Below are 26,229 nucleotides of genomic sequence, written 5' to 3'. Positions count from 1 at the left end.
GCTTTTATTTAATGAACTCTGAGCCTTATTCAAAGTAAGCTTAAATTAGCTATTTCACTTATTAATCAAAGTGCTATTACAGTGTGACAGCAATATTTTATGTTTATTTGTTTTAATGATAGTTTAAGATTTATTTAAACATAATTTGAGTCTTTTCAGAGCTATATATTCACTGCTCTGTAATTGTCTACAAGCATGATTCTTACTGTAAATTAAATTAGCTTTTTATGAAAATACCGTGCGTGTTTATGTTTTGTTTCTTTTCTCAAAGCAAAAAAAAACATGTCACACTTGTCGAGTTTCCCGGAGTGTCGAGTTATCGAGAGTCCAGTTTTCGGGGTTCTAATGTTTATCATATGACTCTAAAATGCTTTAAAAAACTTTACAACTCACTATTTTTCATCTAAAATTTAGAAAATTTCCTCAGTATGGGGCCCCCGATATTTTTTGTAAGTCGGCACCACTGCTACCCACCTGTGTCAGCTTTACATACTCACACAGTAAGCTAATGAAGATGATTAAGAAACCAAGTAACTAATAAAACAACAATGGTGGTGGTGGTGGTGGTGAAATCTGACAGTTTGGGAGACTAGAACATTATAGCAGCACTGCCACCAGCTCTGCAGTGAAAACACTGCAGCCACTGGCCAAGGAATGCTGTTCAATATGTCCTCCGTGGACATACGCGAAGCTGACAAGATCATCAGCCATCAAGCTGTCAGTGTAAACCACTTCATGGCCTCGGTACATGTCAAGAATCGAGAGGAAGTGCCAGCGGAGAGCCGCGGGGTTAACTGAATCCTTAGGGTCGTGTGAAAGGTCCAGGCGAAGCCGCGGCCTAGGTGTACACCATGGAGGTGTATGTGAATGGTCCTCAAGTATACGTGGTAAAGGCATGGACACCAGTTCGAAAAGAAGGGATCAGACACGAACTGCAATTGGAAGCCCTGACCTGGGCCGCCAGTGCGGGAGATGAACTGCCGTGGGTAGGAAAAGGAGACGGTAATTCAGATGTGCAGGAGAACTATGAACATGTGCAATGTAACTGGCCAGCAGTTGTGCACACCTAACCTGCAATGGAGGGACTCCTGCCTCCACCAGGACACTTGTCACCGAACTCGTCCTAAAAGCTCCTGTCACTAGGCGAACGCCACAGTGGTGCACTGGGTCGAGTAAATGCAACGCTGAAGGTGCCGCCTAACCATAAACCAGACTCCCATAGTCAAGGCGGGATTGAACAAGGGCTCTTTAGAGCTGCATCAGTATAGAGCAATCTGCACCCTAGTTGGTGTTGCTCGGCAGCGGAGGGCAAAGAGGTGCTGCCAGCACTTCCACTTAAGCTGACAAAGGTGAGAAAGCCAAGTCAATTCGGAGTCAAACACCAGTCCTAAGAATTGATATGTCTCCACTACAGTGAGTGGATCATCATTAAGGTAAAGTTCTGGTTCTGGATGAGCGGTACGATGCCGACAGAAGTGCATAATACTTGACTTTGCGGCTGAAAACTGGAAACCGTGGGCTAGAGCCCATGACTGCACCTTGTGGACGGCTCCCTGTAGGCGCCACTCAGCAACACCAGTACTGGTGGAGCAGTATGAAACGCAGAAGTTGTCTGCATACAGAGAAGGTGAGATGGACGGCCCTACAGCTGCTGCACTAAAAATAAAGATACACTCAATACAGAGCCCCGTGGGACCCCATTCTCCTGGATATGTGGGGAACTATGGGAGGCACCAACTTGGACATAGAAAGTACAATGCAACAGGAAATGTTGGATAAAAACAAGGAACGGGCCTCGGAGACTCCACTTGTAAAATGTGGCAAGTATAGGATGTCGCCAGGTTGTGTGACATGCTTTTCAGGAAAAAAAAAAAAAAAGAGGCAAACAGGTGTTGGCGTCTGGTCTGGAAATGGCAGTTCAGATGGAAGACTCAAGGGACACAAGATTATCAGTGGTAGAGCAACACTGGCAGAAGCCGCCCTGACATGGAGCCATTAGGCCATGTAACTCCAGGACCCAACCTAAATGCCGACACACCATATGTTCCAGCAGCTTACAAAAAACGTTGGTGAGGCTGATGGGCTGATAGCTATCCACATCAAGCAGATTTTTACTGGGTTTGAGCACCGGAATGATGGTGCTCTTCCGCCATTGCGATGGTAAGACGCCATCACACCAGATCCAGCTGAAGATGACGAGGAGATGTCGCTTGTAGTCAGATGAGAGATGTTTAATCATCTGACTGTCGATCTGATCTGGCCCAGGAGCAGTGTTGGGGGCAATGTGCAAGGGCACTGAGGAACTCTCACTCTGTAAATGGGACGTTATAGGATTCACTGTGGCATGTAGTGAACGAAGGGACTTTCCCTTCCACCCGCCATTTGAGAGTACAAAAGGCTGGAGGGTAATTCTCTGACACAGACGCTCGAGCATAGTGCTCAGCAAAGTCCTCAGCAATAACGATTGTGTTGGTAGATAACATGCCATATATGATAACACCAGAAACACCTGTTGGGGTCTGGTACCCGACAACACGTTTGATTTTTGCCCAGACTTGGGAACATGAAATATGGCACCCAATCGTTGAGACATATCTCTCCCAACACTCCTGCTTCCATCGTTTGATAAGTTAGTGAACGCAGGCATGGAGCCATTTAAAGGCTATGAGGTGCTCCAGGAAAGGGTGCCACTTATACTGCTGTAGAGCTCACCGATGCTCCTTAATTGCTTCAGTGACTTCCGGCAACCACCAAGGGACTGCCTTTTGCCAAGGGAACCGTAAAGAGAGAGGGATCGTGTTTTTTGCCACAGAGAGGATTGTTGTAGTCTCATGCTCAATCATCACATTAATGTTCCCGTGTGGAGGAGATTCAACGGTCACAACAGAGGTGAAAGTTTCCCAGTCCACCATGTTTAAATCCCATCTGGGCAGGCGTCCGTGTGCCTGATGCTGGGGCAGTGCCAGGAAGATGGGGAAGTGGTTGCTACCACACAGGTCGTCATGTGCTCTCCAGTGGATAGATGGGACAAGTCCTGGGCTGCAAACTGATAAATCAATGGCCGAGTAACTACCTCAAGCCACACTGAAATGTGTGGTGGCCCCAGTATTTAAGAGGCAGAGGTCGAGTTGTGACAGTAAATTTTTGACATCTCTGCCTCGCCCAGTAAGCACGGTGCCACACCGCAAGAGGTTATGGGCATTAAAATCTCCCAAAAGCAGGAAAGGTTTAGGGAATTGATCAATCAGTGTAGATAATACACTCAGGGGTACTGCACCATCTGGAGGAAGATATACATTGCAGACAGTTATTTCCTGTGTCATCCGTATTCTGACAGACACAGCTTCAAGAGGGATTTGAATGGGCACAATTTCACTACAGACTGAGTTTAGGACATAAACGTAAACTCCACCTGACACTCGATTATAGTCACTACGGTTCCTGTAATATCCCTTATAGCCATGGAGGGCAGAGGTCCGCATTACCGGGAACCAGGTTTCCTGGAAGGCAATGCAGAGAGCAGGTGTAAAGCTTAACAATTGTTGCAGCTCAGTCAGGAGGTGAAAAAACTGCCGCAATTCCACTAGAGGATGACATCATTGTGAGACTGGGAAGGCATGGAACAGTCAATGATGCAATTTACACCTCAGGGTCACCTGCTGCAACCGACTTATAGCCTTAGCAGTCTATATCCATTTTGTCTGAGGGTCCAGCGAGATCTAGGTCCTCAGTGGATGCCAGAATCTCCACCTCATCCGCAGACGCAGAGCTTGTAGGTAGTTGTGGTGGGGGCACCACCGCAATTCCCTTGGTCCTTGGGATCTTCTTTTTGGATTTCTCTCATTGCTCCTTGGCTTTCCCTTGCTGGGAGGACTTCATTGATTCAGTCTCCGGGACTGGGAATGAACATGAAGCCCTATGACCAGCTGCTTTTCAGCTCTTCAGCCACTGACTGGTGTCATCGTTCCCACTAGCAGAGACCTGGGAAGAGAGTGACCCAAGGGACCCCTTCCTAGTGGGAGGAGCCAAAGAAGACCTATGCTTCTCTGGCGCAGAAGTGGGCACTGATATCCCCAATGGTATCCCTGACGGTTGGGGGGGGGGGGGGGGTTTGCTCCCAAAGTAGGTGGTGCAGAAGCAACAGGTAGGGAAGTGTCCACCACAGTCAAGAGCGCAGGTGTAGTCTTCCGGCTCTGAGAGGTGACTGGGGTTGGTGGAGCTGATGGGGCTAGAACTGTTGTAACGGTGGTGTAAGACGATGCCATACGTACAGGATGCAGGTGTTCAAATTTCCAATGGATAAAACAGTAGTTGTCTAGAGTGAGACAAGACATTATTGTTAAATCTTTCAAGAAGAGTGACGTAAGTAATGCTCTCAACGGTAGTGAAGACCATCTTATATATGAAGATGATAATGATGATGATAAAATGGAAGAAGATAAAGAAGGAGGAGAAGAAAATGGAAGTTCAGATGATGATCTTCAGACATTTTAAAGATTACTTCAGTTTTATAAACTAAGATTTGTTTTAGTCACAGGTGCTTCTTATAGTTTGTAGCGTCTTACAGTCCATAAAATATGGAGAACTTGGAGAGTGGAAAAAGGGGAATAAACAGGAACATATCATGAGGTAAAGATTTAGGAATCATATACTGGACTATGAAGTATATTCATGTGTGGATTAAGGTCTTAGCCTAGTAATGATGAGTAATATACCATATTAAAAAATCTTGTAGGCATTAATGGGATGCATATAGAGTATAGTCTTGTATGGATCACAGACTTGGATACTGACAAAGGCCGAAAAGAAAGTACTATAGTGGAGATGGGTAGTTCGCGTACGAACGAGTGCAAAGGAATGGTTCACCAAGATGAACGAAACAACCGAGGAACGAATTCCAAGGAACAATCGGTTCATAGTTCACTTCGGTCGCGGCGGTCTACTTATAGTTCCCGGGAACAAGGAATGATCAGTTCATAGTTCACTAGGTCACTTCGGTCGCGGCGGTCACTTCGGCAGTTCTCGTTCCAGCCTCGGTCGCGTGCTCGTCTCAGTCTCGGTCTCCCTCGGCCGCACTCGTCGTTCTTCGCATGACCACCTGTCTCAGTTCCACTGCCGATTACTCATAGTTAGTTCAGTATCCAGTTGTTCGTTTCGTTCACTGCGCTCGCCTATTTTACATGTGTTCCAAACTGTTCTTGCACTTGGTTCTGGCTATTCAGTGTCCACGACCGGTAATCAAAAAGTATTTTATAGTTAAGTAAATTACATAAAAATTACGTTGTATGTAATAGGTACGTCTTTTCAGGTAACAAAAGGGCATATCAGCTCACTTCATTATATCAATGAACAGCAGAAGACATACTTATAACAAGGCAGGTTTTTTTTGTTATTCATATATTTTTTGGTTTCATAGACTTGATTTAGCGGCAAGCTTTCAATAATTTGCTTAATTTTTAGTGTAAGAAAATTCATATAAAATGTTTTTCGTGTATCTTTCATATACAAAACATTACATTTAGGAAGGCTCTAATTATTTTTAAGTTTGGTTGTTTCCAATTTGTTACCTGCTAGTTCTGTTTCTTTGAAAAAAAAAAAAAAAGTGGATTGTGGGTCATTTTGGTTCAGTAGGAAAAGCAGTGCCTCTCCATTTGAAAAGACATAGATTGCCATAAAATCATATTTACTTATTATCTCAAAAACATTTGTTCAGAAGGTGCTTTCAAACCAAAAACTTTATTACTGCGAACTTAATTATTATTATTATTGCTGCATTAACGTTAATAATGCAACATAAAAACCTAATTTTTACTAAGCATGTGACACAAGTATGAGAAAACCACATTTTATTTTATGCTTCCATGAAGTCTCTACTTCGCCTACGAACTCAGAGACAACGTGAAGTATATATAGGGTGTAAACGATTATTGTTTACAACGTAGCATAGCTATGTAGTGGAAGTCGAAACGAAGAATTTTATGCAAGACACTTGTGGTCTATTAAGTTGGGAAACAGCCACCAACAGGTTTACAAGACTACATGAGCTATAGCCCATGCGCGTCGCGTGAGATTTTCATGTTCTCTTCTCCAGCTCTCTACACATCATCATCGATTGTTTCGCAATTGTTGCGTGCATTAGCTTGTTATTTCTATGCTGCCTAATTATTACATGTTTGTCTGTTTGTTGTATCTTCTCGTAACCGGCAACACATCATCCGTAATTGGCAAGCAGTCCTGTACTCGGGGCCGGTTTTCCATGCGCCACCCTATATTATTTCCCTGCGATCAGCTACACAAGGCTACGGTTGGCTAAACGACAGGTTCTCCAGAATCACAGAAATTACTTCTAAAAGTGTGTAAGAATTCTGTAATGAATAAAAACTCTATACTCCAGGGGGGAGATAAGTGCCCCCTATTGGTGCCCTCCATTCTTCAGTCACCTACACTACTAGTTTTCAGTTTTTCATAAGAACCGTATACCAAGCACAACTGAACGGTGAACAAGTAAAAATGAACAGTTCCCAAAAAAGAACGATCAGCAGTGAACTAGTTCCCAAGGATGAATGAGTTTGCCCATCTCTATACTATAGGCTCTTGAGATTTGGGGCTACAGGAGGACACTGTGGACAGACTGACTTACAAATGCAGGGTAAGAGAGACTTATGGGGTTAGGAGCCTACTCAGAGCAGTCACCAACATGAGAAATTATGTTGTCTTCTTTGTTTTAAGGGCTCTTTCTTCCGCAGTTGCAGTTATACTAGTTATATAGGTTATATACTGTCTTTTGCAGCTGTAATAAAAGCCTCATTAAGATCAAATACATTTTGCTTAATTTTAATGTATTTTAAGTAGTCAGGTCTTTTGTTTCTGACATCATTCTTCTACACATATGTCGTAGATTTTAGCACACAGCACTTTCACTAGCACCAAATATAATCACATTTTTGTGTTGTGAAGAACCACCTAGAGTCAGTGAAAGTGATGTATGCTAAGACCTACCACATATATGTAGAAGAATGGGATGAATGGCATAAGAAATAAAAAATACCTGGCCACTGAATATGCTTTAAAATGAAGTGAAATACATTTGTCTTAATAAGACTTTTATTACAGTCATAAAAGATGGTATTTAAGCTATACAACTTGTACAAACTATGTGCTTAGCCACCTGCTCTGCTTTTCACACTAGTGTACTATTTGGATCAAGGGAATGAGAGACACACAAAGACAGAGCATGGTCACACCAGAAATTCATGTACAACATTATAATTGGTTGAAAATATGAGAACATGAAGTAACAAGCTGTAAGGAGATAAAAAGTGAATGAATCCAGTAATCTTCTTGTGATGGTGGTGCAGGAGGATGAGGATGAAGATGAGGAGGAGGAGGAGGAGGAGGAGGAAAGGAAGCACATATGACAGTGAGATACAGCTGAATTAAGACAGAATCACATTAAGTGTGGATTTTCTGACTCAGCGACCACTGGTCTTCGTACAGAAGAAGAATAAAAAAGAGGCCCATGGAGGTGACCACAGGTACATCACTGGCGAAGTCAAAGAAATCGTGGATAATTGAAGAAACACTAACTTGTCAACTGAAGAACAAATTAACAAGAATGCAAGGATGTGATGGAAAGCAGAGGATGGCATGGTTAGAGTCAATTACGAGGAATATCAACAAGAAGAGCAATGAAGTAAAATAAGAGGGAAGAGAGAGAATGTCAAAGAAATTTGAAAATATAGTGGCAGATACACATACAATCAGACTGTTTGTTTGTTGTTGCTGTTCAGAATTTCCATTACTGCAACAAAAACATATAATAATACATAACAAAAACTGCTAAAGGAAGACAAAATGTAATTTCTAGAATATAAAAAGTAAAGATGTTCACCTATGTCTTGATGGGGCAAGACTTGACTGCATAAAAAGGGCAAATAAAAGTCCAGTGTACATTAAACGTCTCTAAAATGGGAAAAAGATGACCCACAACCAAATAGAAGAAGACAAAATTTATTCACCATTTGGTTTTTCAGCTCTTGCATTGGCCATGATTGAAGATAAAAATTATTGGATATAAGATCTGGCTGTTATGCAAAGCATTGTTTTCTCTTATAAACCCAACCACACTTCAAAATCTTTGTGTCGTCTTGAGTAAATGCCAAACTGGGACTGGGCACGTAACAACAAAAGTTACATTGTGGTTTGAAGAAGTTTGATCACTGTTATTTACAAACAAGGTTCTGCAAAATATGTGTAGCGTTTGTGTGTGCTTTACAACTCATGAGAATGCAGATAAAGAAAGACTGGTGAGAGCTAAACTTGCAAATGAAAAGCTACAAGCACACTGTAATGTACAGAGAGTCCTGCATAACCCTATAACATAACAGAAAAAAAGAATCAAATAAATAAAACCCCACCACATAACCCTACAATAAAAAGATCAGGATTTAAATAAATAAAATCCACTGAAGGGGGTAAAAACCTGTTGAAATATATTTCTATCTATATGAAAAAAGAATGTTTTTCATAACAGAAGGTGGACCTTACATTCAATAAGAGAAAATTTATATGAAAGACAAATGCATTATGATTATACGATCAAGAATGACTGCACGCTGAATGGTTTGACAGTTAGGCATTTGGATTATGGCAGAAGACAAAGGAATTAGAAGATTACCTGATCTAGTTCCACACTCTATTAAGCAGCAGAAATGCTATTACATATTCAGAAAAGCTTCATCACTGGAACTGAAGAATGCACAAATGAATAACTGAGAACTAAAAAACCATTACTCTGATGATAATAAAGAAAAATAAAAGGAAAAAGGAAAGAAATCAAACAATGGAAAACCCAGGATCGAATGTAACAATATTAGAGAAAGAAAGTTGCTACTCACCATATAGCGGAGATGCTGAGTCGCGATAGGCACAACAAAAGATTCACACAATTATAGCTTTCAACCATTAAGGTCTTTGTCAACAATAGACACACACACACACACAAGCGCAAACGCAACTCGCACACACATCTGCAGTGTGGTTTCAGTTGCCTGAGACTGCAGACCTGTGTGTGTGTGTGTGTGTGTGTGTGTGTGTGTGTGTGTGTGTGTGTGTGTGTGTGTGTGTGTGCGCGCGCGCGCACGGACGCGTGCCTATTGTTGACAAAGGCCTTAATTGTGTGAATCTTTTTGTTGTGCCTATCATGACTCAGCCTCTCCACTATATGGTGAGTAGCAACTTTCCTTCTCTAATATTGTTACATTCCAAAAAGAAAAGAAAATTTCAAGATATGTTTGTCTTTAGAAATTTTAGAAGATACCTGTGAAACAGTTCCCCCTTTATTCTTAGAAATGGAGAGACAAAAAAAGAAAATCCAAGCTAGCATCACAGTATTTGTGGAAATAGAGATAGCGTTTAACAATCTAAGATGAGGTGAGATATCTAAAACTGAGAAGTGCACAGGGACAGAATACAGCTATGGGTAAATAACATATGTATAACATATATAAACCCCAAGTTCAAGTAATAAAAGTTGAAAAGCAATAATGAATGACAAGAAATTTTATAGTTTGTGGATGACATCACCATTCTATATGAGAATTAAGAAAATGTGACACAAAGTCTGACTGGAATAGGTTGGCTTCTTTGCACAGGATAAGAATTAAGCATAAATCGAACAAAGAAACAAAGTACATCACAGAAGAGGAGAACAATGAGTTGCTTATCATTCTCAGACCTTATGTCGCATATATGCTACATCCAATCTTCATTTTTTTCTAGTTCAGGAAATAAACGAAACTGGCTGTGCTTGAGTGTAGCATATACTTTATGCCATGTGCTTTCTGTGTATCACTTATTTTCATTTCTGGATGTTCTTTGTAAGTGGCAGCATCTGCTTAAAGAAATATGTTTATCACAGTGTCAGTTTGTCTTCAAGTAATGAAGGTAATTTGTGTTTGTTTTTAGTAATTTTGAGCTACAATGTGTTTGCTGTAATATGCTGATATTCCCTATACTATCGAGTAATTGCTTCATTACCACCAGTTACCACAGATATCAGAGACGGCTAAAGAATAGATGGAGAGAATATTTACTTACTTCATCTTCGAGCATTGTGCATGATGTTAATAATTGGTACTATTTGGATAATACATATAAAATAATAATAATAATAAAGAAAATAACTAATCACGTAGATCTGCATAAAAACCTATGGAGTATGAGTTAAAATTTTAGATCATCTTTTGCACAATCAAAATATTCATTGATGGCATAGAAAGCCTTCTTTTTAAGTCTGTTATGTAGAACACGTCTGAAGGATTTTAATGAGGTAGGCGGCAGTGCACTGAACAGTTTTATTCCAGGTACATAGAGCTATTGTGAGTCTTGCTTAGTGTTGTAAATAACTGGCCAATCTTCTTCGTGGCGTATATTGTGATAATGAAATGTTGGCCTTAATTTGTCTCTAGGTGTGTTTTTTTTTATTTTTATTTTATGGAATAGGAGACTAAGTATAAATAATGATGGACCTGTCATTACACCCAATTTCTTGAGAATCAGTCTGCAAGATACATAGTTTTTTTAAAACATCCTGTAAAAACTCTTTTGCTGCAGTGAAGCTGCCTGAAAGCATTATGCGGTATGTTATGTGGCTATGAGAAAATGCATAACAGGAGCTGAGGATCATGTTATCACTCATGTATGCTGTAAGTTTATATAAAAGGTGCATAATTTAGTGCATACAGAATCTGTTTGGAGATTCCAAGTTAATCTGGAATACAAACATATACCCGAAAGTTGAACAGACATAAATACTGCTAACAGTAACCATTACTTGACCAAATGTGTGGTTAACTTGCTCATATTTCCAGTTCTGCAGAAATAAATGAACAAGTAAAAAAGGAGGAATGAAGTCTATGGGAAGAAGATGCAACATACCGGAACGTATTTAAAGACATGTGGCTAGTTATAGTTACCTTGCTGCTGAAAGGAGCAACATGAGTGAAACTCTTAAAAGCAGATAATATTAGAATACACAAAGCACATTACCAAGTGAGTGTAATAACTGTGTGAGAACAGAGAGAGGGGCACATGGTAAGACAAGATGGAATGGCTTCAAATTGGCAGAGGAGCAATGTCAACAGCAAAATAAATCATGTGTGTACAAATGTTACTTGCATTTTCCTGCCCAACCAGCTGCTGATTCAATAATTGAACCAGTTTCTTCACACTCTTCATGGCACAGCCATGCGACAACAGGTGCAATCAATTCAGGGCGAAGTTCTGCAAAAAAGTCTGCAACAAAATAATACCATAAAATCTATTACTATACTATCCAACATTCACCCTTTCAATAACTGAAAAACTGAACAGATCTAAAGATGATGTAAGATCTGTCCCATTAGTAGCAGTTAACACAAATTCTATTATGTTGTGAGGTGCCAGATATAAACACAAGTTGCTATGATACGTACAAAACAATTTTAGGGTTAAAGAAATGTACGTGTGTGCTTTTGCAGGACTAACCTGGAGGAAGAATATCTTCTGTAAGTCGGGATGCTGCTGTGGGAGCAATGACATTACAGTGGATGTTGTATTTTCTTCCCTCAATGGCAAGTGTGTTACTGAGTCCAACAACACCCATTTTTGCTGCACTGTAAGATAGATATTAATTACTATTCTTTTTGTACATACAAAAGTAAAAATTAAAAAGTCAATTTATTCTGTACATGAAATATTTTTGCACCTATATTCTTTCAAAGTTTTCCTGTAGTTTGGATGACAATGCTTTGGATCCAGAAACCTATCAGTAAAGAACCAACCTGTAATTGGCTTGGCCAAAGTTTCCATAAAGCCCAGAATTTGATGCTGTTACTATGATTCGACCATAATTCTGTTTCCTAAAATGTGGCCAAGCTGCTTGAGTAGTTTTAAAAGTTCCTTTCAGATGAACCCTTTGGATCAAGTCTGAAAAAGGAAGTTATATCACTGGCTTGGCAGCCAAGTACTTTTCTAATAAAAGCAAACACAACACAAATCAAACTAAATAAATGAGGATTTTCATAGCTGTCATTAAGATTGCACAATTAGAACTGTTGATTTTTAAGCACTTAGCACTGTAAGACATTTTAAATAAAATTTCCAGCTTTACATGTCAGGCAGCTGACAAGAGTAGTGGATATATATTTAGTTTTTATACATGAGTAGATATTGGATATGGTGCATCATGGCTTAGTCTGCATTTGCTTGTGCATGATCAGAGATGGAATTCAGCATGATAATGTAATCGTTCAGACAATTTTGCCACTCAGCTATCTCAGATTCAAAGTTTGTAGTTTGCTTCTGGCACTTTCCTTTGGCAAGCTAGTATAAAAATGGATACAAAATCTGTGCAATTCACACATTTCTTTACTTACACTCACATATTTCAGCTGACTCCCAGATTTCCTTTGTATTAAGAGTAAAATCACAAGTGCTACATAAATTCATTTCAAAAAGTTACATACAAAAATTTGACATAAAATTTAAATGTGTTTTTCATGCCAATTTTATCAAAACTAGCGCAAATGTCAAGATACATTGTGTAATATTAAATAATCAATTTTAAACATAACCTATGCTTTATAGGAATGTGTCATATTCTGTAATGTTATTCTGTCAGCTATAAGATTGACTGTGCTTTTCAGAAATCTTGGCCACAGTACCTTGTTCACAAACTAACATTTCCCAAATTTTGTTATATATTTACATGAGAAAGGTATATTTTGAGGAGTTTTGGAACTTGCAAAGATTTTTGCAATTTGAGTGTTTTGTGTAACCTATTCGTAATAAATTGGCATTTGTAGTTTACAGTTATTAAGAATAAGTAACATATCACATTATACTAGTTCCGTCTTTTAGTAGCAGTGTACATTGTCCATATTTATCGTAAAATGATGGTACTGTAGAACTTGTACCAAGTTTTCTGTTGTCACAATAGATACCTCGTTTTTGGGTATAAATTACTTAAAGACTACTGATAATATTTGAAGTACAACAAACACATAAATTAAAAGAGAATTGCAAGCTCAGTATAAAGTTATTCATTTACTATTCTGTAAAATACAGCACCAAGAATAAACTGTTTACTGTTCTGTAAAATATTGCATCAGCCATAATGCAGCCCCTTTATGTTTTCTGTTCTCAGGCAGAGGACAAGTTGGTTGCTACACATGAGCAGCTGGATATCGCCCTGACTACTGTCAAGTGTTTGGAAGCTGCTGCAAATGGGTGTGTTGGCAAAGCTACCAGAGTTGCACTTCACCTGTTTTGGAGAGGCCCATTTTGTGGCAGAGAGAAAAGGGTATGTTTATTAATCATCAGCAGTTCAAACATAAGGTGAATAATGGTACCCCTTAAGGGAATGGCAGCAAGGGGTGGGAAGAAACACTAGATACACTCAGTGTGTATGCCTGGAGACCACATTCAGCATCTTGAAGAGGCTATTTCAGCAGCCATTGAGGAAACAGAGTGTAAACAAATACAACTTGTGGTTCCCGTTGGAACAAATGATGCCTGTTGTCTAGGCTCTGAGGTCATGCTAGCAGCATTCGAGTGATTAACAGAGAGGGTTGAGAATACCAGCCTTGTTCATAGAGTTTCAATGGAAGCTCTCAATCTGGAGCATTGCTCCAGAACAGAAGACACACTCCTTGTTCTTAATCGGGTGAAAGGTCCAAACCATACACTCAGAGGGTTTGGTGAGAGTTGTAGGGTCCCCCTAAATGGTCAAGTGTGCACTACACTTTAAATTTTTTTTTTTAAATATATATATTAGGCGAATCTCCCTCCAATCCAGATAATGATATTTGTGGGAAATTCAGAAGTAACAGAGTAAGATCCAAAGAAACGTATGACGAAGCAAGCTGGGATCTTTTTACTTCCTCTCTTGTTCTGCCATCTGCCTCCTTAACATCTTTTTTATTATTATTATTATTGAGTAATTACAATTAACAAAGGCCTAAATGAGTATAATCTGCATTTTCATAAAAGAGAAAAGTTGGCCCTCAGTCTTAAGAAATATAGCACTTGATCTAATTTTGTGCTTAGTTTTGTGTATATAATCAATTTCCTAATTTATTTTGACTATTCCTAGTTAATATCTTTTGTTATAGGGTGAAATTAGTAATTGTTTTGTGAATTCAATTCTATTGTTGACTTATAAACAAACATAAATTCTGTGATAATTATAAATATTTGGAAGAAGAACTGCTAGCATTCTTAAAGTATTTATTTGGCTCTATTCAAAAACATATTAGCAAAACAAGTCCTCAATTAATCCCAAAATAATTAGCAGGTTTGTCAAAAGCATTGTTTCCTTAACTATATCTGTTAATTTCATTATTTAAACAAATAGTTCAGCCTAATCTTTGTGGTAGAAGAAACTGTTAAAAAGAAGGAATTTTTCCATGTATTCAGTTAACTGAATGAGTTATGTTTTAATTGTAATTACTGTAAATTAAACATCAAACAAAGTATAGTTTCAGTGCCAGATTTTTTATCCTGAGACAGTCAGTCCATGGAGGATTTTCGACAGGAAGTCTGTATCAGTTAGAGTAACAACAATGCATTAAACATATGAATTAGTGTAACACAAGTGGGCCATGTGTTAAGGCAATGACAATGTCTGTTCAAGTTGCTTGAGAAATAGTGTCACAAGTATATTATTATTCTGCAAGAACTGTGAACTGTGTGGTTAGGTATTTAGTGCTCATAATGTTCAACAGCAAGCTATTGTAGCAGTATGTTGATGTTTGCCTGCAACCTAATAAATGAGGCTTAACATTTACCAATAGTGAACTGGCCATATAACTGTGTAATATTGGGGGGCTGTGCACAGTGAAAGTAAAGAATTGTGAACGCAACTTTGCAACTGTTGACTACATCATTTACAGTAGTCAGTGTTGAACTTCCACCCCCCACCCCCGCCCCCATTTTTCAGCCAGTATAACAATGCAGTATGTCGACACTGAGGACTATCAACGAAGAAATAAAGCAGGCGAACATCACAAATGCCTGCCACAGATGGGAGTTCCACAATCCTCGTGATTAACTGTTGAACCATTCATGACAAAGTGCCAGAGTTTGAAGCTCTCCTAAAACACACTGAAATTCGCATAATATTAGGCACAGAAAGTTAGTTAAAACCTGAAGTTGACAGTAGTGAGATCTTTGGGGAAAATTTAAGCATATATCGAAAGGATAGGGCACCTGGAAATGAAGGTGGTGTATTTGTCGCAGAAGACAAGAAACTTAGATCCACTGAGATAGAAATTGAAGCTGAATTGGACACTGTTTGGGCAAGACTCAGTATCAAGGGTCTACAAAAATTTATAATAGGGTCTGTCTATCGAGCACCTTGTTCTTCTCCTGATGTAACTTAAAACTTTAGAGAAAACCTCAGTTCACTTAACGTAAGTTCCACAATCATACTTTAATCAATTGGAGGAAATTTTAATCATCCAACAATCAATGGGATAATTATAGTTTTGATAGAGGTATGAAAAGACATCCTGTGAAACATTACTAATTGCCTTCGCTGTAAACTGCCTAGAAATGATAGTTCAGAACCTCGCTATTGATGGAGATATTATATATCTAATGGCAACAAACAGACCTGACCTCTTTGCGGAAGTCCACATCGAAACTGGGATCAGTAGCAATGAGGCGTTATAGCAACAGTGAATATCAAAACACATAGGGAGTCCAAACAAGCAGAAAGATTTGTGTGTTCAGCAAACTAGACAGAGAAACAATAGTGTCATACCTCAATAAGGAACTTATTTAATTGGATAGATAAAAAATCACCTCACCAAGCAGTGGCAGAACACATACATAAAAAAACTGTTGCGATTGGCAAGCTTTCGGAGCCAGTGGCTCCTTCTTCAGACAAAAGGGTTGAAGATGAAGGAAGAGGGGTGAAGGAAAAGGACTGGAGGGGTCTAGGAAACGGAGTAGATTTTGGGAAAGCCACCCAGAACTGCGGGTCAAGGAAGACTTACTGTACGGGATGAGAAGGAAAGACTGATCGTTGGGGACTGCATCGGACAAGGTTTGAAAACCTGAGAGCTTAAATATGGAAGACAGGGTAATATGTAAGATAGAGATTATTACTAAAACATTGTGCACAAGTTAATAAGAGTGAGAAGCTAAGTGCATTGTACGTAACAGAGGTGGGAAGGGGCAGTGAAAAATAGATAGGAAAGAAAATAAAGATGTAGAAAACTAAAACGGATTGAAGCAAAGAGTAATTACAATGAAGAAAAGCTGAGATGGAAGAAATTAACGTAAATTAAGGCCAGGTGGGTGGTGAGAACCAAGGACATGTTGTAGTGATAGTTACCACCTGCGGATTCTGAGAAACTGATGTCTGGGGGAGAATACAGATGGTGCATGTGGTGAAACAAGCACTGAGGTCACGAATGTCATGTTGTAGAGCATGCTCTGCAACAGGATATTGTGAGTTGCCAGTACATACCCTCTGCCTATGCCCATTCATCCTAATTGATAATTTGGTGGTAGTCATGCCAATGTAGAATGCTGAACAGTGTTTATATAATAGCTGGTATATGACGTGTGTCATTTTGCAAGTGATTCTCCCTTTGATAGTATATGTTATGCCCATTACAGGGCTATTATAGGTGGTGGTAGGAGGGTGCATAGGGCAAGTCTTGCAGCAGGGGCAGTCACAGGGATAGGAGCCATAGGGCAGGGAGATGGGTGCAGGAGCATATGGTCTGACAAAAATATTGCGGAGATTGGGAGGGTGACAGAAAGCTATTCTAGGTGTGGTGGGCAAAATTTCAGACAAAGTTGATCTCATTTCAGGGCATGATTTTAGGACGTCATGGCACTGCTGAAGTAGCTGATTAACATATTCCAGGCCAGGATATTACTGAGTCATCAGTAGTGTGCTCAGAAGCTGTTTTGTGGAGGGATCAACAGTACCAGGATTTGATGTGGTGGCCCGGGGAATCTTCTTTTTAACTAGGCTGGTGGGGTAATTACGTGCAGTGAAGGCTGAGGTGAGAATGGTGATGTATTGCTGTAAAGAGTCTGCATACGAACAAATACGTTTGCCCCAGATGCCAAGGCTGTATGGGAGGGAACGTTTGACATGGAAAGGATGGCAACTGTCAAAACGTAAGTACTGTTGTTTGTTGGTAGGTTTAATGTGGACGGAAATGTGTGGCTGGCCTTCGGTGAGGATGAGATCAACATCAAGGATAGTGGCATGGGATTCACAATAAGACCATGTGAACTGGGACAAGATATTCAGAGGTTCCAGGAATTTTAGTAGGTCAGCCTCACCATGAGTCCATATGGTAAAGATGTCATCAATGTATCTAAACCAAACCAGGGGCTGAAGGCTTATGGATCCCAGGAAAGCCCCTTTCAAGTCACCAATGAAAAGATTGGCATAGGAAGGAGCCATCCTGGTATCCATGGCCATACCCCTAATCTGTTTGTATGTCTGCCCCTCAAGGGTGGAGGAGTCGTTGGTAAGTATAAAGTTGATTAAGATGAGAAGGAAGAATGTCATAGGTTAGAATCAGGTGGGCACTGACTGAGAAATGTTCAGCAGCAGACATAGCATGTATGCGGGGGATGTTGGTATAGAGGGAGGTGGCATCAATGGTGACAAGCAAGGTGTGTGGTGGCAGTGGGACGGCACAGATTTCAGACGATCTAGGAAATGGTTGGTATCTTTGATGTTGGAGGGGAGTTTTTGTACTATGGGTTGTACGTGTTGATCAACTAAAGCAGGTATACATTCGGTGGGTGCTTTGAAGTCAGCAACTATAGGATGGCCAGGATAATTGGGTTTGTAGATCTTAGGAGGAAGGTAAACGATGGGGGTGCGTGGTTTGGGTGGAATGTCATAAACACTTACAGGGGTTGGACAAAAATATAGAAACAATGTGGGAAATGCATCATAAAAACATACATGCAGATGCTAGCCAAGCCAGCACGCTGTTGTATTTGACCAGAAACGAAACCTGCGGAATATCCTAAACATGTTGCAAGGGTCAGTCACGCTCAGGACAGTGTTCTGTGTAATTGTGAGTGCATTACATTTACATACATACCCCACAAGCTACCATAGAGTGCATGGCAGAGGGTACCCTGCACCACTACTTTCCTCTTCCACTTGCAAATACAGTGAGGGAAAAATGACTGTCTATATGCCCACATACGAGCCCTAATTTCATGTTTCTTATCTTTGTGGTCCTTACATGAAATGTATGTTGGCAGCACTAGAATCATTCTGCAGGCAGCTTCAAATGCCAATTCTCTAAATTTTCTCAATAGCGTTCCTTGGAAAAAACTTTACCTTCCTTCCAGGAATTCTCATTTGAGTTCACAAAGCATCTCTGTAATACTTATGTTTTTCTCAAACATACCAGTAACAAATCTAGCAGCATGCTTGTAAATTGCTTCGATGACTTCCTTTAATCCAATCTGGTGAAGATCACAAACACTATACTCAAGAGTAGATCGCACTAATGTCCTATAAGCGGTCTCATTTACAAATGAACCACACTTTCCTAAAATTCTCCCAATAGTCGAAGTCGACCATTCGCCTTCCTTACTACAATCCCCACATGCTTATTCCATTTCGTATCACTTTGCAGTTTTATGTCCAGATATTTTAACACTGTGGCTGTGTTAAGCAGGACACTACTATTGCTGTATTCGAATATTATGGGTTTGTTTTTCCAACTCATCTGCATTAACTTACCTTTTTTTCTTTTCTTTTTTTACATTGAGAGCTAGCTGCCATTCATCCCAACTGGAAATTATGTCTAAGTCAGCTTGTATCCTCCTACAGTCACTCAATGATGACACCTTCCCACACACCACAGCATCATCAGCAAAACAACCTCAGATTGACGCCCACCCTGTCTGCCAGATCATTTATGTATATAGAAAATAACAGCAGTCCTATCACACTTCCCTGGGGCACTCCTGATGATACCCTACCCTGATCTCTGATGAACACTCACCGTCGAGGACAACATAGTGGGTTCTATTACTTAAGAAGTCTTCTAGCCATTCACATATCTGGGAACCTATCTAATATGCTCGTACCTTTGTTAACAGTCTGCAGTTGGGCACCATGTCAAATGCTTTATGGAAATCTAGAAATATGGAATCTATCTGTTGCCCTTCATCCATAGTTAAAAGTACATCATGTGAGAAAAGGGCAAGCTGAGTTTTGCATGAGCAATGCTTCTAAATCCGTGCTGATTTGTCTGCAGAAGCTTTTCAGTCTCAGGGAAATTTATTACATTCAAACTGAGAATATATTCAAGAATTCTGCAGCAAACCGATATTCCAGATAATGGTCTGTAATTTTGTTGACCTGTTCTTTTACCATTGTCACATACCGGAGTCACCAGCACTTTTTTCCAATGACTTGGCACTTCACACTGGGCGAGAGATTCACGATAAATGCATGCTAAGTAAGGGGCCAACGCCCTACAGCATTCTTTGTTAAACTGAATTGGAATTCCATCTGGACCTGGTGACTCATCTGTTTCCAACTCTTTCAGGTTTCTCTCCACTAGGAATTCCTGTTGCTATTTTGGCCATACAGGAGTCTGTGTGACAGTCAAATGATAGTATGTTTGTACAGTTCTCCTGTGTGAACAATTTCCTAAATGCGAAATTTAAAACTTCAGCTTCCCTTTTGCTGTCTTCTGCTGCTACATCAGACTGGTCAATGAGTGAATGGATGAAAGCATAAGAGCTGCTTAGTGATTTTGCATAACACCAGGATTTTCTCGGGTTCTTGGCCACATCTTTCGCTAAGAAACGATGGTGAAAGTTGCACGTTTTGTGCGTAGATCTTTTTACAGATTCACAAATCTCTACTTACTTTGCCAGTCATCATTTCTGCATTCTCTTTTGAATTGAGAGCGCAACAGCCTTTGGTTCCTCAGCATTTTCCAAATATCGAAACTCAGCCACAGTGGGTCTCTCCCATTCTTAATTTGCTAGTTAGGCACATATTTCTTCACAGCATGATCTACAATCTGTTGGAACCTCGCCTATAATTCCTCTATGTCCATCATACTGGAACTAAATTACTATACTGGAGCTAAGTGAATTTGACCATGGGCAATATGTTGGGGCTTGAATGGCGGGTGCTTCCCTAACCAAGGTAGCAGAAGTGTTTGGTTTTTCAAGGTAGCATTGTATCGAAGATTTATACTGTGTACAAGGAAAGCAGAAAAACATCCAATAAGTCACAAGGTGGACAAAAGCTTGCATTGAGTGATCATGACGAATAATCACTGGCGACAACTGCGACGAAAAATAAGAGGATAGTGGCTGCAAAAGTCACAGCAGAATTAAATGTTGCACTCGTGTACCCTGTCAGCACCAAAACAATATGAAGGGAGCTCCAGTAACAGGAAATTGCCGGGTGAGATGGAATTCCAAAACCACTCATCAGTGGTGCAAAGGCCCCTAACAAGAAAACATGGTGCCAATACCATAAAACCTGGAATATGGAGCAATGTTTGCAGCTTCTGGCTGAGTTTACATGCCAGGAGTGAAACATGGTGGGGATTTCTGTGGCCATATTGTAGTATTCCATGGCCCCATGGTTACTCTACAAGGTCACATTACTGCCTAGGATTATGTGCACATTTTGAGTGATGAGGTCCACCCCTTGGCGAAATGTCTATTTCCCAATGGTGATGCTGCATTCCAAGATGACAAGACGCCTATTCATACTGCTGACATCATCCAGGACTGGTTTTGTGAGCACAAGGAGAACTGCCACATCTCCCCTCACCACCGCTCACCAGATTTCAATATTACTGAGCCTTTATGGTCTACATTGGAGAGGAGGGTGCCCCATTGCTATCGACCTCCACCATTGCTACCTCTACTTGCCACTATTTTGCAGGAAAATGGTATAACATTCCCCTGAAAACCATACAGGATCTGTATTTATTCATTACAAGATAATTGAAGCTGTTTTGAATGCCAACAGTTTACCTACACTGTATTAGGCGTGGTAGTGTGGGTTTGTGGTGTTTCCATGTATTTGTCCACCTCCTGTATGCCATCTTAATTCTGATTGAGTAAATTAGTAATAAAGCTGCAACACTGAACAAAGCTGCTGCCTCCTCAGATTCATTACATAGCTGCTGTTTCTCTGGTATTAGTAGCTTAATATTTGCTTGATTACGATGGTATTTTCTAAAGAAAATCTTTTTACAAGTGTTTGGTTCCTTTCGCTGTACAACAGGTCAATAATCAATGGATATTTATTTGTCATTATTGACTGGAAATAAATGAGGGATCCAAGCCAAAGCTATCCATGGGATTTCACGTAAACAATGATCCCCCTAAGACCTAACAGTAATTTTAAATAACCCAACATAGCAGTCTTCATTATTCAGTCACTTTTTGTAAAAAAGTAATAATACTTACCCCAGTCTGTATCACTAATTCGTGCAAATGATTTGTCTCTAAGAATTCCAGCATTATTGACAACAATGTCCACACGGCCAAAATTATTGAGAGCTGTGTCAATGATCTTGTGTCCATCTTCAACTGAATTGTAATCTGCTACAGCAACACCACCTTTAACAATAAGACTTTGAAAAATGACAGTTCCTTCAACAAAACTCAAATCATTCCGCAAGTGTTTCAAAGAGATGCAACTTAACCAAGTTATAAAAATATATTTGTTACCTTTTCTTTTAATCTCCTGCACAACACTATCAGCTGCATTTGTACTCTGACCTTCACCATGTCGACCACCACCAAGGTCATTTACGACAACAGATGCACCTCTTTCCGCAAAAAGAAGAGCGTAAGCACGACCAAGACCTACAGAAATTATATGGAATGAGAAATTACCATGTCACAGCTTCACAAACGAAAGACAGAATCATATAAAACAACAGTAGTTAGCTTCCACATGATATGTGCTGACAAACAGCTGATAATGATGCTTATCATAAAAATTCATTACACTGTCAATAAACAATTATATTTGCATACATTTTCAAATTACACTTGCATACAATTATTGAACTTGCCAATACAGCAAGGAAGTCACACTATATCACAGAAATAACAAAACTCTATGTCCACTTTTGGTAATACACACATCAAAAAACGTTTTGCATCACCTCGGTTCGAGAGTTCCAGAACTTGTGCAGAAAATTGAAATAGAGATCAACATAAAAATCATTTCTTCCCTTTTTATTGCTCATGAAAACCACACATTGCATGTTGTACCACCATACAGCGAGACCTTCAGAGGTGGTGGTCCAGATTGCTGTATGCACCGGTACCTCTAATACCCAGTACCACGTTCTCTTGCATTGATAATTTCGTCATGGCATACTATCCACAAGTTCATCAAGGCACTGTTGGTCCAGATTGTCCCACTCCCCAATGGTGATTCAGTGTAGATCCCTCAGAGTCTTTGGTAGGTTACTTCGTCCATAAACAGTCCTTTTCAATCTATCCCAGGCATGTTCAATAGGGTTCATGTCTGGAGAACATGGTGGCCACACTAGTTGAGCGATGTAATTATCCTGAAGGAAGTCATTCACAAGATGTGCACGATGGGGGCGCGAATTGTCATCCATGAAGATGAATGCCTCGCCAACATGCTGCTGATATGGTTGCACTATTGGTCGGAGGATGGCATTCGCATAGCGTACAGCCATTACGGCGCCTTCCATGACCACCAGCATTGTACGTCGGCCCCACATAATGCCACCCCAAAACAGCAGGGAACCTGCACCTTTCTGCACTCGCTGGACAGTGTGTTTAAGGCGTTCAGCCTGACCGGGTTGCCTCCAAACACGTCTTGGATGATTGTCTGGTTGAAGGCATATGCGAAACTCATTGGTGAAGAGAATGTGATGCCAATCCTGAGCAGTCCATTTGGCATGTTGTTGGGCCCATGTGTACCGCGCTACATGGTGTCATGGTTATAAAGATGGACTTTGCCATGGACGTTGGAAGCGAAGTTGTGCATCATACAGCCTATTGCACACAGTTTGAGTCATAACACGACGTCCTGTGGCTGCACAAAAACCATTATCAATATGGTGGCAATGCTGTCAGGGTTCTTCTGAGCCATAATCTGTAGGTAGCAGTCATCCACTGTAGTAGTAGCCCTTGGGCAGTCTGAGCGAGGCATGTCATCGACAGTTCCTATCTCTCTGTATCTACTTCATGTCTGAACAACATCGTTATAGTTCACTCCAAGACACCTAGACACTTCCCTTGTTGAGAGCCCTTCCTGGCACAAAGTAACAATGTGGACACAATCAAACCACATTATTGGCCATCTAGGCATGGTTGAACTACAGACAACACGAGCCGTGTACCTCTGTCTTGGTGGAATGACTGGAACAGATTGGCTGTCGCACTCCCTCTGTCTAATAGCCACTGCTCATGCATGGTTGTTTGTATCTTTGGGGGGGGGGGGGGGTTTAGTGACACCTCTGAACAGTCAAAGGGACTGTGTCTGTGATACACTATCCACAGTTAACATCTATTTTCAGGAGTTCTGGGAACCAGGGTGATGCAAAACTTTTTTTGATGTGTGTATATTCTGGGTAGCAACTATAAGCCCAAATGTAAAAAATTTGTGACCGGGAAGAGCAGAGATTTAAAAACATGAAAATATATATAAAACAGTACCTAAAGCACAAAGCAAATGAACTGCAGATCACTCATCATGTGTATGGAATGGTGAACAAAAGAGGAGATCCTTCATGAAATGGTACAGCACACATGCAAACAATAGATTTATTATTACAACAGATTTATTATTACTCATTCAACATGTTCAGATAACACTTGCACAATGGGAATACGGAACAATTCAATATGTAAATTAGCAGAGGGAAGTAACTTGCAGAAACTACCATCATTACTTCACTGCAGTCTATTTTTATACCATCCTGGTACTGACACCCCTTCGATACTGGTGGATATCAATCACTTCATTCATAAAAATAATAACTTTGTGTAAACCGATTTCTATGGAAGCAATATACTTTCTGCACCACTGATTTCATATAATATTATTTGTCATTACTATAATCCTCTGGTAATCCCGTAGTTACTTTCATGTTTCACATATCACTGGTAAATTTTTATTGCAACAATGCGTGAAGAGCCAGTTTACACTCTACACATTTATGATCTGTATGTATTGCTATTACCCAATTATTAAATATAACAACAGTTTCAAATTAATAAGTAAAATGGACTTGTTCATCTTGAGGCACATGTTGTGGTATTAGCAAAACACATTTAAATATAGTATTAAATTTGCTCAGATACCTGTCAGACTTTCCCATGCCGTAGTCATGGGCTTCATCTTTTTTTTCTCCAAATAGTCATAGCTTATTATAACACATTCTGTTCATGTAAGTATTGCTGATAGATACAATGAGATGTAGAAAGAAACCTACACCTAGTGTTTAAAACTGTTGGTCCCTTACTCGGGGAGAAAAGAGGGATAGGTTGGTTAAGTTTGCAAAATAGTGTCGGGTCACTCAGATTCGGTTCCCACTCCAAAAATCTCAGAAGCATCTATTTGTCACCAAGTCCCATCCAGATCTTGAATGATTCAACAAATTACTCTGTCAAGACTGAAAAACTTTCTCAAGTTACATCTAGGAATGAGATGAGCTCTCCCCAATATCCTCTCCAAATCATCCATTGCTGCCTCCTGCCACCCTCCTAGCCTCTGTAAGGTCCTTATCGTACTTTACAACATACCTAGCCCCTTATCTTTGACCTAAAATTCATGCCCCTGCAACTGTTCGCATATGGAATGGAGTAGGCTCTGCAATATTTAAGTTCCTGATTCACTTCTAAAATATGTTTCTCTGCTTAGTGAGATTAACTCTTCAGGTTTGCATGTTCAAAATCACTATATCGATTCCTGGGGTAGGTAGTATGCCACACACCTGGTTAGCTGATCCTACTAATTTGGTAAAATCTCATAACAGGTTGGGCAATCTCATACCAAGGCTGGTGAATACTAAAGGATGTCTAGAGTTGCTAGGAAGCATCAGTGGACATTTTCTCTCTAACGAAAGTTGTACCCCGTGATGTGATCTATCACCCCTAGATGTTTGAGTTAGTTACTTTCATGTTCCATGGATCATTTTGCACAAAAAATTGTCATGATGCAAATATTATGTAATATAAAATGTGTGTGTGTGTGTGTGTGTGTGTGTGTGTGTGTGTGTGTGTGCGTGTGGGCACGAGTGTGCACAAAGTCCTTTCTCCTTAACAATTTCTTCTATATGACACTGGGTTTCTTGAATATAAATGAGTAGTTAATAGCAAAGCTGCATCTAGCTATTAAGTGTGTATAATGGCTAGTTGCAGATTTGTGAATTTTGTTTCCATGAACATTGTAAGAGTTTTATATGAACATTGTAAGAGTTTTATAGCAGCATATTTCTCTTCTTTCTGTGCTGTAATGTCACAATTTAACATGACAATATTATGAGAAGTAAAGATGCCACTCACCATATATCAGAGATGCTATCCCTCAACATGCAAACTAACCTTACATCTGCAGAAACAACTGCAGTCCACCATCTAAAAACTGATCCTGATCTTATAATTCTACCAGCAGACAAAGGTTCCACCACTGTTGTTTTGAACCGCAAGGATTACCTGGCAGAAGGACTCCGCTAGCCGTCAGATACTTCCACCTACAGATACTTCCTCCCGTCACTACTTAAATCCTTAGGCCCATCCCAGAACCTCTCCCCTACCACTCCCCACACTCCTATCTTCCACATGCTTCCTAAGCCCATAAGCCTAAACACCCAGGACGCCACATTGTGGCCAGTTACTGTGGCCCCACTGAGAGAATCTCTGCTCTCATAGACCAACACCTTCAACCTATTACCCAGAACCTACCTTCCTATATAAAAGATACCAACCATTGCCTCCAACGACTCTCCACAGTTTCTGTCCCTTTACCACATGATGCCCTGCTCATCACTATTGACGCCACCTCCCTGTACACTAACATTCACAATGCCTACAGCCTTACCACTATTGAACACTATCTTTCCCCATGCCTGTCGGATTCCAAACCAACAACCTCCTTCCTAGTCGCCATGACCAACTATATCCTCACCCACATTTACTTCTCCTTGGAAGGCATTA

At 40.2% G+C, this 26,229-nt stretch overlaps 1 protein-coding gene across 5 annotated transcripts in view; it reads right to left on the bottom strand.

Moving 5' to 3' along the window:
• LOC126263669 (peroxisomal multifunctional enzyme type 2) overlaps positions 1–26,229 on the bottom strand; it is a 533,675-nt gene that overhangs the window by 68,927 nt on the left and 438,519 nt on the right. For all 5 annotated transcript variants that reach the window (XM_049960781.1, XM_049960779.1, XM_049960778.1 and 2 more), the window contains exons 3-7: positions 21,754–21,891; positions 21,490–21,642; positions 11,823–11,967; positions 11,527–11,654; positions 11,179–11,295 (exon numbers count right to left, since the gene is read on the bottom strand). In XM_049960781.1, coding sequence (XP_049816738.1) covers positions 11,179–11,295; positions 11,527–11,654; positions 11,823–11,967; positions 21,490–21,642; positions 21,754–21,891 — 681 coding nt within the window. The remainder of the gene's footprint in view (positions 1–11,178; positions 11,296–11,526; positions 11,655–11,822; positions 11,968–21,489; positions 21,643–21,753; positions 21,892–26,229) is intronic.

This window comes from Schistocerca nitens, chromosome 6 (assembly GCF_023898315.1).
Source record: "Schistocerca nitens isolate TAMUIC-IGC-003100 chromosome 6, iqSchNite1.1, whole genome shotgun sequence".
NCBI lineage: Eukaryota > Metazoa > Arthropoda > Insecta > Orthoptera > Acrididae > Schistocerca > Schistocerca nitens.
Note: the sequence above shows the minus strand (reverse complement) of the source record. Positions and strands in the feature narration are given on the sequence as shown.